Below are 11643 nucleotides of genomic sequence, written 5' to 3' on the forward strand. Positions count from 1 at the left end.
GGTACAGATGCAAGTGCATCAAGTCAATCAACTTGCAAAGGAGAGCGTACGACCTTCTTTTGGGGATCCCTAAACAATGGGCCCCCGGGCTTGCGCGCCCCGCTCCTGGTTTCCTGCCTTTCAATAAAGATCTGTTTAGAATACATCTAAATATGACATAGTTACTAGATGTCCACTCTGTTTGTGGTTTATTTTTTGTCTTAGTTTTTATTTGTTTCTTGTTGCTGCATTATATATTTGTGGGAGTATAGATGTGACATTTAAAAAAAACATCTAGATGTGAATTAGACAAACTGTTAAACCACTTCAGATGCGGTTCATTACCTCGATCATGCATGTACAAATCAAGAATTAGGTGACCCAACTGCCGGCCACAAGTGTTCGAGCAATGTCTCCATGTAATGGTACTATGTTTTTTGTTTACTTTATTTGAAGAACTGCAAGGTTAGTCAGAAAGGTGAGCTTCTTCTTCCTCAAGAAATTATGCGTGTTGCTTTTGCCTCTCTCCTCCCTGGCCGGCTGCCTCACAAAGCTAGCTAGCTACCCCCACCATGCATGATGTGTCGTCTATGTGAGGACACAGGCGGAAGGGGCACCTCGGTCGCTCCTCTCTTTGACCAAACCAGACGACATTGTTATTGTCGTCATGTTAATTGTCAAGATACGGAACTTCAAAGATAAATTAGATACGGCATTACGAAGACACATCAGTAATACGTGCATAGAGCAACATTACGACGACAGTTGTTGCTTCGGTGAATATACTAATTATTAAACTTCAAGATCAGGAAAAGTGAATCGAGTACTTTCCTCGTCATATACTTGGGGGTTCAATGCATGCACTACGTACCGACACAACAGGTACTCCACTAGTTTGTACTCCCTCCGTCTGAAAATACTTGTCCGGAGAATGGATGTATCTATATGTATTTTAGTTTTAGATACATCCATTTGTATCCATTTCTACGACAAGTATTTCCGGACGGAGGGAGTATTCAGTTCCTGTCATGAGTCATCACGGACGTGTGGACGGTGACAGGTAGCTATCTAGCTAGCTGGACGGTGCTGCTCCCCGTCGATCTTGAGCTCTCGGGACTCGTTCGGTGTGTGCGTTTTCTCAGTGGGTGTGTTCTCTACGCTTCAGAAAGATATCTTTGCCTTCTTTATATATCTAGCTAAGCTAGCTACATGGTAGTATACTATTCCCTTCTTCCCATAATGTAAAACATTTTTTAACACTACACCAGAGTCAAAAAAACGTCTTACATTACAGGACAGAGAGAGTAGTATACATGTGTTAGAAGGAAGGGATGATGCAAGAGATTGCCAACTGACTGAAGCTTCACCATTCAAATAAATACAATATGATGCATGGAAAGTTGGGGACAAACAAAACAAATGAATTGTATATGATGTCACGGATTACCTCTCTTGCTGTAAACATTTCGTTTTCTCTTCTTGTTTCTGATGAGGGAGGTATAATATAATCATCATGGAGAATAATTACAAATGCCCGTATGAGAGACGAACTAGGCCACTTTCTCCTTTCCGGCCGGCTGTTTGCGTTCCATGGCGGACGATGGCTTGTGAAATTGGCGAACATGCGTACGGCGGCTTTGACCGCCCGGCGTAGAACAACGGGTGAGAATAGTTTACGTCAAAAGTACATCCCGGACCATGAAGCGTGCATGCATGCACTGACAGCACGTTCCCTTGCAGCCTAGGATCTTGCCGGCAACTGAGAGGAGGTGCGCAAGCGCAAGGCATGCGCTGTCAAGAATCTTGTACTCAGGCCCACAAGGAATATACACCCACTATACTTGTTTTCCGTGCTACTTCGATCCAAGTTTTAAAAATATGCACCCCCACTAGATCGATGCATACAGCATACTACTTGTAGGCCAAGAAAGAACGCGATATTTGCGTGCCTGCATGCTGCAAGCCAGCTATTCATCAGATCTCTCCAGTGCGTGTCGATCGACGACGACGCATGCATGCGTGCATGGACTCAACGACAGAGCTCATTGTGTCGATCGTGCAGTGCCAGGAGCTGGCTAGCTGTTCTCATCAATTGGTGTCAGGGCCTGTCCCTGGCGCATTGCTCATGATCAACGACAAAGATTTTCTGTTCCCAAACTCCAATTCCGTTACGATACGGTCGGCCGGGTCGGGGTCTTGGCAGCTGTACTAGGACTCCAACTCCTCCAAGTTGTGTCTGTTATTACTCCATGTGTGCTTAGGCTGTTTTCATGTTTCGGGGAAAGAACGTGTAAGAAGCAAATCAAGAGGTAAACTTGTCACTGGTACTACTACATTTCCAAGCAAGCGTATGGTCGGATTCATGTGGAGTTAGTCAGTAGACTTGGACGACTTTAGAGAGTTCTCCCCGAGCGCTGCAATACAAAAGGGTACGTGTGGACCTCCCCGGCCCTGTGGCCAACTAGAGGAAATGCCGACATATAAGGTAACTTCACATGCGATTATAATAATATATATATATGCATTGTGCTGTGTGTGGTGTGCGTGGGAGCATGCGACCGTCGACGGCCCAATTAACTAGTAGTGCAACTTTGACGAGAGAATCTTCGGAGCCGATGTCACTTGAATATTGCCTGCGAAATGCTCGCAAAACTTCTACATGTAGTTTGGAAAATCTGGAGCACCAAAATGCCGACGAATGATGAGTGGTTATTTTACATGATTAGCCACGAGGTGTGTAGAAGTTTAGCAATGCAAGAAATAACTTCTGACTGGTAGGACGTTAAAAAAACCCGGATACATGGAGTACCACACAGCAAGGGATTTCATTCCTTCTCTTTTCCTGGGAGTGACACCGACAACACATGTAAATGCACGATTTCTTTCCCTGTAGAAGGCCTCCATCATGAGTCACCCTAGCAATGCAGGCATGCTTTGATTAACAATCATGCATGTTATTAGTGGGTGAGTGCCACGCACCGGTGACAGGGCGCGCATGCATGCATGCAAGCAGCCCATAGATACAGTCACGCAGACGATGTTTCCAGGGGGCGGTAGCTGCAGGTATCGTATCGAACCCTAGAAGGCTTGGAGAGCCAGCGCCACCACCACTAAACTGCCGAAAAGGCAGCGGAAACCATGCAGAAAAAGCTAGGCAAAGATTTCTATTTCCTTCACACACAAAAAATACAGATGGGTTGATGAAAAGGAAAGCATAGTTGGTCAGAGGCAGACATTTCAAAGCCGGCCGCACCTGCAGCAGCAGGCCAGCAAACAAGAAGCTCACCGTACGGCTGCGGCCGGCCCCCACATGGCGGTCAGGTTCAAGCGATCAATTCGGACCAGTTCGACGAGGGCCTAGCAGCGCCTGGGCCCCGGCCGCGCGCCCGCGCGCAGAGGAACACGTGGCCGGTTCTCGTCGGGCCCGGCAGGTGCCAGATGGCAACATGGCGACAACGTGGATGGGTGGGCCTGGGTACGTATGTCTATCACGACCGACCCACCGACCGGTGAGCCGCACGTACAGTACCTCCTAATCGCCGCTTTGATCTTTTCATATTTCTTCTAAATAACCGCCGCTTAAATATATAGTATATTTCTCTAATAACCGTTGGTTTAATCCCGCTTTTTTGTCCTTTTTTATGAAAACAATGGCAACCTGTCCGGTTTGTTTTAATTTATTTTGTCCCAATCCACTTCTCTATTTAGCCACCACAATTCACACGCGTACGGGTAAAAAAGTGTAGCACTTAACCGTCGTTTGTATTTTTCTTCTTCTAATAACCATTGTTTTTATTTTGTTTTGTTTTCTACTAATTGTCGCTTTAATCATCTTTTTTGTTATTTTTTCTAAAACCATCCAAACCCGCTTATCTGTTTAGCAACCACAATTCATACGTATTGATGTAAAGTAGTAGCACCTAACTAGATAATTGCATACAAGCCCCTAGGTGCTCCACCAACCCACATCCTAACCATGTGCATGCCTCGAGATTCTCAATGTATGTTATATATATGTGGTATAAATTTGTGTATCAGTTATTACCATTAAAACATATAACTCGTATTATGTTGTATCTTATCAATGCACCTGACAACCCATCAGTAGACACATCCGTGGGAAAAACTTTTCCGCTTTAGGATATAAATCACCCGACAGTAACAATTAAGTTTCAGCCAGGCTACTTAGTTCAAATATTCTAATATTTTAACTCAAGTTTCTAACCCAATTTAAAATCTGCATAAGTGCATTTTTATGATACATAAAATTTCAAACTATTCATACTCCATATGTTTCCTATTCTTTCTTCCAGTGAAGTTACTTTTCCATGCAACATTAATGTATATTGCAACTTCCAGATTATTGTACTCGATCGAGGCAAATATTCCAGTTTTTCACAGAAGTTCCTAACTTGAATTGGAACTTTAAACGTACATTCAACCCCTAATAATTTATGAATGGTAATAAGTGCAAATTGACATGTGGTTCTTGAACCATCTCTCATCCGAGTGGGGCTCCACCCACACATGGATGCCTTTCAAATATATATTTTAAATCATAAATTGGACACTGAATACTAGTCCAGTTATCTAACAGATAAATTCCTCGGTACGATTGTTGTGAATATCATGATATTGAATTCTCGAAGATCATGTCTCTCCAAAAGTACAAAACTAAGACTTCCTAGGTACCTTTTCGAGTAGAGAATTCCATGTTAAGAATGCATCTAATATGAGATCTCATTTTTAAGTGTGAAGGTAAAAATTCCATGATAGTTATTATAAAAAGTGGCATGATACTAATGTTGGGAATTTATGTCTCTTCCCAAAATAGTGAGAATTTCATGTTGCTAAATTTTCTGTGAAGTTCCTAAATTAAATTAAAAATTCAAATGAAAACTGATAATACCATGATACTCCCTTCTATCATCTATAATCTCGGGCCCCCGCAATCTAAATTATGTTTTAACCAGTGACTATTCGTGGTTATGTTTGTGAGTAGCAAAGTTTATAATCAAGACTATATAATGCAATGCTAAATATCAATGGACAGGGTGGTAGAAATCTAGTGACCCTACTCATTCTTTCTTTTATTTCAGAGTTGTATTGCTATGTGTCCTCTTCTATGAATTAAGATGACCAATAAATGCCTTGAGCAGAACATAGTAACGTCTAGCTAGGATTTCGGTGGGTGAAGCATGTCACAGCGACAAATCCGTGTGCCGCCCGCCACTTTGAGCTTTTTCTTTATTTCAGTAACCGCCGCATTTATACGTTTTTCTTCTTCTAGTAACCTTCGATTTAATTCAGCTTCTCCGTTATTTTCCTAAAACAATGGGCATCTTGTCTGGTTTTCGTTAAAAAACCGCTCCAACCCGCTTCTATGTTTAGTCAAGACAATTCATATGTACTTGTATAAAATGGTGGCAATAGATTATATACATGTTTGAGTCCATGCGTATGTATGACTATTTTTGGAACAACAAAATTATAATAATCAAATCCCCTTTTGGAACTGTGTTTGCCACTTGTTCGCTTTTCTTGTTATAGGAATGACTGCTGAAGCTGAAGCATGCTGCAGAGCGAAAGATTGGAGCCGAAAGCCTCAAGACTAATGTTGTCAACTTGTCATGTCTTTGCCGAGAATCTATCGAGGAGCTATAATTGGCTGTAGAGAGTAGAGATGACGGATTAGCTCGCCTTTTCTTTTTCTCACGTGCTAGCCTCTTATGTTGGTCTGTAAAACCATGTAAGTGTTCCTTATTTTGGCTGCGCTCTGCATTGTGGGGTCTCTTTCATTTGCAGGATTTGTAAGACATAGGAAATAAAAAGAAAAAAAGACAAAAAAAAATTGAGTGGCATATCATCTTGGATACTACAAGAATAGTAGTATGAGTGTTTGATTGTGCATAAGAAAACATTGAATTCTTCACACATGGTTGGAGCGAATGAAAATTTTCCTATGGAATTAGTACAAATGAATTCTAAGAAAAATTCCTATGGGTTGTAATCGTACAAATCAAACAAGGCATGCAAGAAAAAAAAATCTTAGGATTAGAATCCTTCTAAAGTCCTAGAAATCATTTTAATCAAAAAGACCTGATAGTGCTACACTACATGAATCAGGTAATTTGCCGTCAGCACAGCTCTTTGCCGTCAACCTTTTGTCAAGACAGACGACAAAGAGCAAACTGTGTTTTTGCCATGTAGTGCATGTGTCAAAGACTACTAGGTTTCAGATTGCGGGCATGCGCATCATTTTTTTTTGTAAAGTTCACTTTCTTTCCATTTTCTCTTCACATTTCCACTTATAATCAATTGTATATTTCTAGTTTCAAAAGTAATGGAAAGGGGAAAGGCTGGTTTTGGAAAAATATAACACGACACTAAATTCAGTTTCCCTTTTCTCATTCATTCAATCAACTGTAGTCCATTATTGTGTTTTTCATACTTAAAATTGTTAGTACTTAGTTTTGATTATTAATGTTAAAATATGGTACCAGTAGCTTTAATTGCGTTCCTATACCAGACATGGAATTCCCAATTTTTTATTATGACTTCTTCACAGGAGTAAATTGTGTTGCAATATTTGTAAGTGCAAACAAGAAAATGGTACGTCTATGCTTTAATCGGCTTAAGTGCAAATAAGAAAACGATTCGTCTATGCCATACCTAGCTGAGATTTTGTTAAGCTACAATCGATTCCAAAAAGTGAACTTCATTTTACTAAAAAGCGCATTTTTCTCACTTCCGAAAAAGGTACATGATGCACTTTCCATGAAATAAAGTTGCACTTTTCAATATCAATTGGGACTCGACAAAATCTGAAGGGATTGAATTTTGCAAAATCAGTAAAAATAACTTAGGGCATTGAGTGGTCACTTAGAAATAAATTTTCACATTGAACTCGAAACCATGATATGTACATGCCAACAAGAAGTATGAAATCAAGGCACACACTCGCACATGGTAAAATCAAATTCATAATACCTCGAGTTTCTAGTACAAGACCAAGGCTGAAGCCGTGGTACCTCTGGACTTGGCTCCTCGACCATGAGGAAGGTTCCGTTGTACGTTAAAGGTATAATGTGCATATTAAGTTTTTTTTTGAGGTATAATGTGCATAGTAAGTTACCCAAGCCTCCGTCAACCGCTAGGCGACATCGCCATATTTGGCATGTAAGTGACATGACATCTATACCAATATAAAACCATGTAATCTAACAAATCTCAGCCATTAAACCATGTAATCTAACGACTCAGCCTGCTTCAATGGTGAGTGCTCAACACATTTAGCATGCAGTTAATATCATATCAAATATCGATTCGATCACTAATCACATAAGTAAACAAATAATTTCATACCTAACATATGCATATCATCAATATAATGCCTAATATCAACGTGCATTGCAAGTACGAATTTACTAGTTATCAGCAAAAACAAGTAGTAGAAGAAACGTTTGGTCATGCGATTTTTGTATTTCAAGATAAACATATCACCTCACTATAACTCTTGGACTATACATAATTCATGTGAAACACAATTAACATGAAGCGCAAAATACTTGAAATTACGTGGAAAGGCCATATATTCTTCTTTGCCCGAGGTATTTGCCAAGCATCAAAATGTTGCACTTCGGCATCAGAAATTCGGAGAGGTGGGCCAGCCCTTACGCCCTATATATAGACCCGGATTCCACCGCCCCAACCATCAAACCCTCTCCCTCCTCTACTCCCCCCGAACCAGCGCCATCACATCTTCTCTTCTCTTCGTCCGTTGCTCCCGTTGAAGCCCAGGCACCTTCTTGCTTTCTCCCACCGCTTCTTCGGTCTCTCTCCCTGTGTCGGCCCGCGCTCTCGTCATGACGAACCACGCCGCCTTTGCTGCCGAGGACGCGGTCACCGCCGTGGCGGCGCCGGTGCAGCCGGGTCGCCATTTCGCGTCGTTCCCGCCGCGGAGGGCCCGCGACTGCAGGAAGGCCGCCCTGGGCCGCATGGATCTCGCCACCTCGGGGGTGCTGATGGCCGGGTCTCTGCTGGACTCGATGAAGGCCTCCTCGCCCCGCCACGCCATGCCCCCCGCCGGCGCCGACCACGAGGAGTGGATCGTAAGTTTCTTTCACATGGCAGCTGCTTTTCTTTCGTTCCCACCCTCCCTCCCTCTCTCAGCCGATGATTGAGGAATCTTTGCCTGAATCGCAGGAGAAGCACCCGTCAGCATTGGAGTGGTTCGAGGGCGTGCTCGCGGCGGCCGAGGGGAAGCAGATCGTCATGTTCCTCGACTACGACGGCACCCTTTCGCCGATCGTCCAGGACCCCGACCGCGCCGTCATGACCGAGGAGGTCAGTCTCCTTCCTCCCTCGTCCCATGTCTTGTGACGCGATCGAAGCAGAGCATGCTCTGTTCACAGAGGTTCCCTTTGCACTGCCCTGTTCTTAATTTTCTCTTTGATTGACGCAGATGAGGGATGCGGTGAGGGGCGTCGCGCAGCATTTCCCGACGGCCATCGTGAGTGGGAGATGCAGAGACAAGGTACATTCCAGCGCCAACATATCCTCTAGTGCTACTTTCTTGGTTCCTTGCTGCTGCTGCTGCTGCTGCAGCCGTTGCATTTTTGTTGTTGTTGCTTTCTTGGTGCTGTAAAAGAAGCCTAGTCTTGCACCTCACACCACGGCTCCAGCAGCGTGCACCGTAAACGGAATCTTCCAGGTTCCCTTTTGTAATTATTTGGCCGTGATTTTCACCGTCCACATGACATGGCATGCATGCCGCATTTGGTTGCGGCCGTGAACCTAGACGCTATACACACAACAGTACATGCAAAGAGGCACAGCGAGCGTTTTTATGAGCGTTTTCTCGCACTACTAGTACTTCCGCCCACAGAAAGAGGCACAGCGATCGTTTTCATGAGCGTTTCCTCGCAGTAGTACTTCTCTCCTTCCCCCTTCCCCTTTGCCCGGTTACCTCTTCACCTACGTACAAAAGAAACAAAAGAGCACTGTATTTGTATTTATGGTGCAATATGTACGCAGGTGTTCAACTTTGTGAAACTGGAGGAGCTGTACTACGCCGGGAGCCACGGCATGGACATCAAGGGCCCCACCAAAGTGTCTAACCACAAGGCAAAGGTTAGTTAAGTTAGTCGACATCTACCTTTCTCCGAATTTTCTTCCTCACTTATTCTCTCTCTCTCTCTCTCTCTCTCTCTCTCTCTCTCTACAGTCCTCGTGAAAGAGACTTTTCATTGGCCCTAATTTTTTGTTTGCTGTAATTAAGTCGCTTGCGAGCTGCGTGATTGAGTGGTTGTTGGGTTTGTCTACGCAGGCTGACGAGGTTCTGTGCCAGCCGGCGACCGAGTTCTTGCCTGTCATTCAGGAGGTAGGCATGCACGACCTCACCCTGTCTTTCACCAGTGAGAGATTAATTAAACTACGTACCTGAGAAATAATATTCCTAATCAACGAGTACTAATCTTGGTGTACTTTTCTTCTCGCCATCAAGTCCACTACTGCTACTAGAATGTAAACGATTTGCTGACAAGTGTGGTCCGGATCGATTAATTTGCAGGTGTATGAGAAGCTGACGGCGAAGATGGAGTCCATCCCGGGGGCCATGGTGGAGAACAACAAGTTTTGCCTCTCGGTGCACTTCCGCTGCGTCGAGGAGGCGGAATGGGATGCTCTGGGCAGGGAGGTGAAGGCAGTGCTGGACGACTACCCGAAACTCTGCCTCACCAAGGGGAGAAAGGTCCTCGAGATCCGGCCCTCCATCGAGTGGAACAAGGGACACGCTCTCAAGTTCTTGCTCAAGTCTCTCGGTGAGTTCTTGCACGGCACATCACAATGAAAATCGACGGGGCAGCCCGTTGTTTTGTTTTGGAAAAGAAAAACACAGCACATAGTACAAATGCATAAATGTTGATGCTGCTTCATACATGTCTTGTTAGGTACTTGCTTCATAAATATTCACAATAGATTTTTGGATGGTTTTTCCTTTGCAGGCTATGCGGGGCGCAGCGACGTTTTCCCGATATACATCGGGGATGACCGCACAGATGAGGATGCATTCAAGGTACAGTACGCGCTGCACCTGTACTCTTTTGCGCTGATGCGCTCTATCGATCCAGTCCGATGAACTGAGCCCTTTTTTGCAATAAATAAAAAAAAATCAAAATAGGTGCTGCGCAACATGGGACAAGGCATCGGGATCCTTGTGACCAAGTTTCCGAAGGACACAAGCGCATCCTACTCTCTGCGTGAGCCTGCTGAGGTACACAATAATACTCCACTATATGTATGTATATATGCATTTATATGGAATGTATAATAGCTGCATGCCTATTTTTGTATAGTCATTTTATGCTTCTAAAGTTAGCACGGCTAGCTACCTACCTACCTAAAGCAACTACCATATATTGTGGTCACTGTTGCAGTAGTAGGGATAGCTAGCAGTAGGTGTATGAAATATTAGGCGTGTCACTTTTCTTCTAATAAACATGGGTTTTGAGTTTGACATGAAATTTGTTTTCATATGTGTAACCTGGCTTGGTCATGTTATGCAGGTAAAGGAGTTCCTGCGCAAGCTGGTGAAGAGCAACGGGACAAAGAAGGGGTAATTCATCGATCAACAGCCCTCTAGCTCTAACTCAACATGGAGATCGAGCAACCTATATAGCTAGTGCATCAAGTCTAGCTTGTTCCTTCCTGGACTTGATGGTGTCTTTGGCGTTTGATTTTAGTAGAACAATGCATGCATGCGTGTTGGGATCCATGTATAAGATCCAGATCGAGCAGTGACCCCTGCCCTGCTAGGCCTTGGCTTTGAAGGTTTCTATTACTGTATCCTTCTCGCAAGGTCTTGTAATTAGCCTTCCGTTATTAGCTATGACAGAAATGGGAGTGACAAAGTAGCCCTCCCTTTTCTCACCCCGCACTGTAAAATTGTTCTCGCTTGCTTCCTTCCTTCCTTCCTCGTTAGCTTGTGATGATGTGATCTCTTTTGACAAGTACTCCCTCTGTCCCATAATATAAAAGCGTTTTTTACACTACATTAATGTCAAAAACGTTCTTATATTATAGGACGGAGGGAGTAGCTAGTTAAGATATTGCTATGCTAGTTGTCACTGCTCTGCTGTTGGTGGGAAAAGAAAATACGGCATGCAATCAAGGGAGAACTTAAAAACAATATGGCATGCGATCGAGTCTCTGTTGCGAAGTGCACAGTGCATGCATATGGGTATGCACAGACGGATTTGCCAACAGTTCGTAAATGCATGGACCGTTCGTGTATGCATGTGTGAGAAGTCAGAACTACCACCAAGGCCGGCCGGCCGGCCGGCCTGCTTGCTTGCCCCTGTACGGCCAAGCCTGCCTGCGCCTTCAGATCAATGCATGGCATGGCACTGCACGCTGGTAGCGTAGTAAATTTCGGAGACCGATTACCGAGAAGACGGATCGAGTAGTGCATGCGATGCCATTGCTACTCCTCCTTCTCGATCCAGGAAGAGAGATCTGGCTGGTCTGTGGGCGGGGAAAGCTGATGCTGCTATGCATGCATGCATGGATGGACGGACGCGTCATCAATGGGGTGGCGCCAAAACGTTGCCATCGAAAAGGGCCTGTCCGCTGGGTCAGCAGTGGGTACTCCTACTACTTGGATCG

The 11643-nt window shown here is 44.1% G+C and overlaps 1 protein-coding gene across 1 annotated transcript; it reads left to right on the plus strand.

Moving 5' to 3' along the window:
- Positions 1 to 7698: 7698 nt before the first annotated feature.
- LOC125541219 (trehalose 6-phosphate phosphatase RA3-like) lies at positions 7699 to 11030 on the plus strand. Its single transcript, XM_048704682.1, has 9 exons — positions 7699 to 8090; positions 8185 to 8325; positions 8444 to 8515; positions 9016 to 9111; positions 9308 to 9361; positions 9551 to 9800; positions 9984 to 10054; positions 10160 to 10252; positions 10545 to 11030. Exons 1-9 carry the CDS (start codon positions 7845 to 7847, stop codon positions 10596 to 10598), a joined length of 1077 nt encoding a protein of 358 aa, XP_048560639.1. The 5' UTR covers positions 7699 to 7844; the 3' UTR covers positions 10599 to 11030.
- The last annotated feature ends 613 nt before the right edge of the window (positions 11031 to 11643 follow it).

The sequence above is a fragment of the Triticum urartu genome, chromosome 2 (genome assembly GCF_003073215.2).
Source record: "Triticum urartu cultivar G1812 chromosome 2, Tu2.1, whole genome shotgun sequence".
Lineage (NCBI taxonomy): Eukaryota > Viridiplantae > Streptophyta > Magnoliopsida > Poales > Poaceae > Triticum > Triticum urartu.

What these genes read in the sequence shown, in the direction of transcription:
- LOC125541219 (XM_048704682.1), top strand. Translation starts at nt 7,845, where the DNA reads ATGACGAACCACGCCGCCTTTGCTGCCGAGGACGCGGTCACCGCCGTG. An exon ending in GCGCCGTCATGACCGAGGAG is followed by an intron (nt 8,326 to 8,443) that starts GTCAGTCTCCTT and finishes TGATTGACGCAG; the next exon opens with ATGAGGGATGCGGTGAGGGG. An exon ending in TCTTGCCTGTCATTCAGGAG is followed by an intron (nt 9,362 to 9,550) that starts GTAGGCATGCAC and finishes ATTAATTTGCAG; the next exon opens with GTGTATGAGAAGCTGACGGC.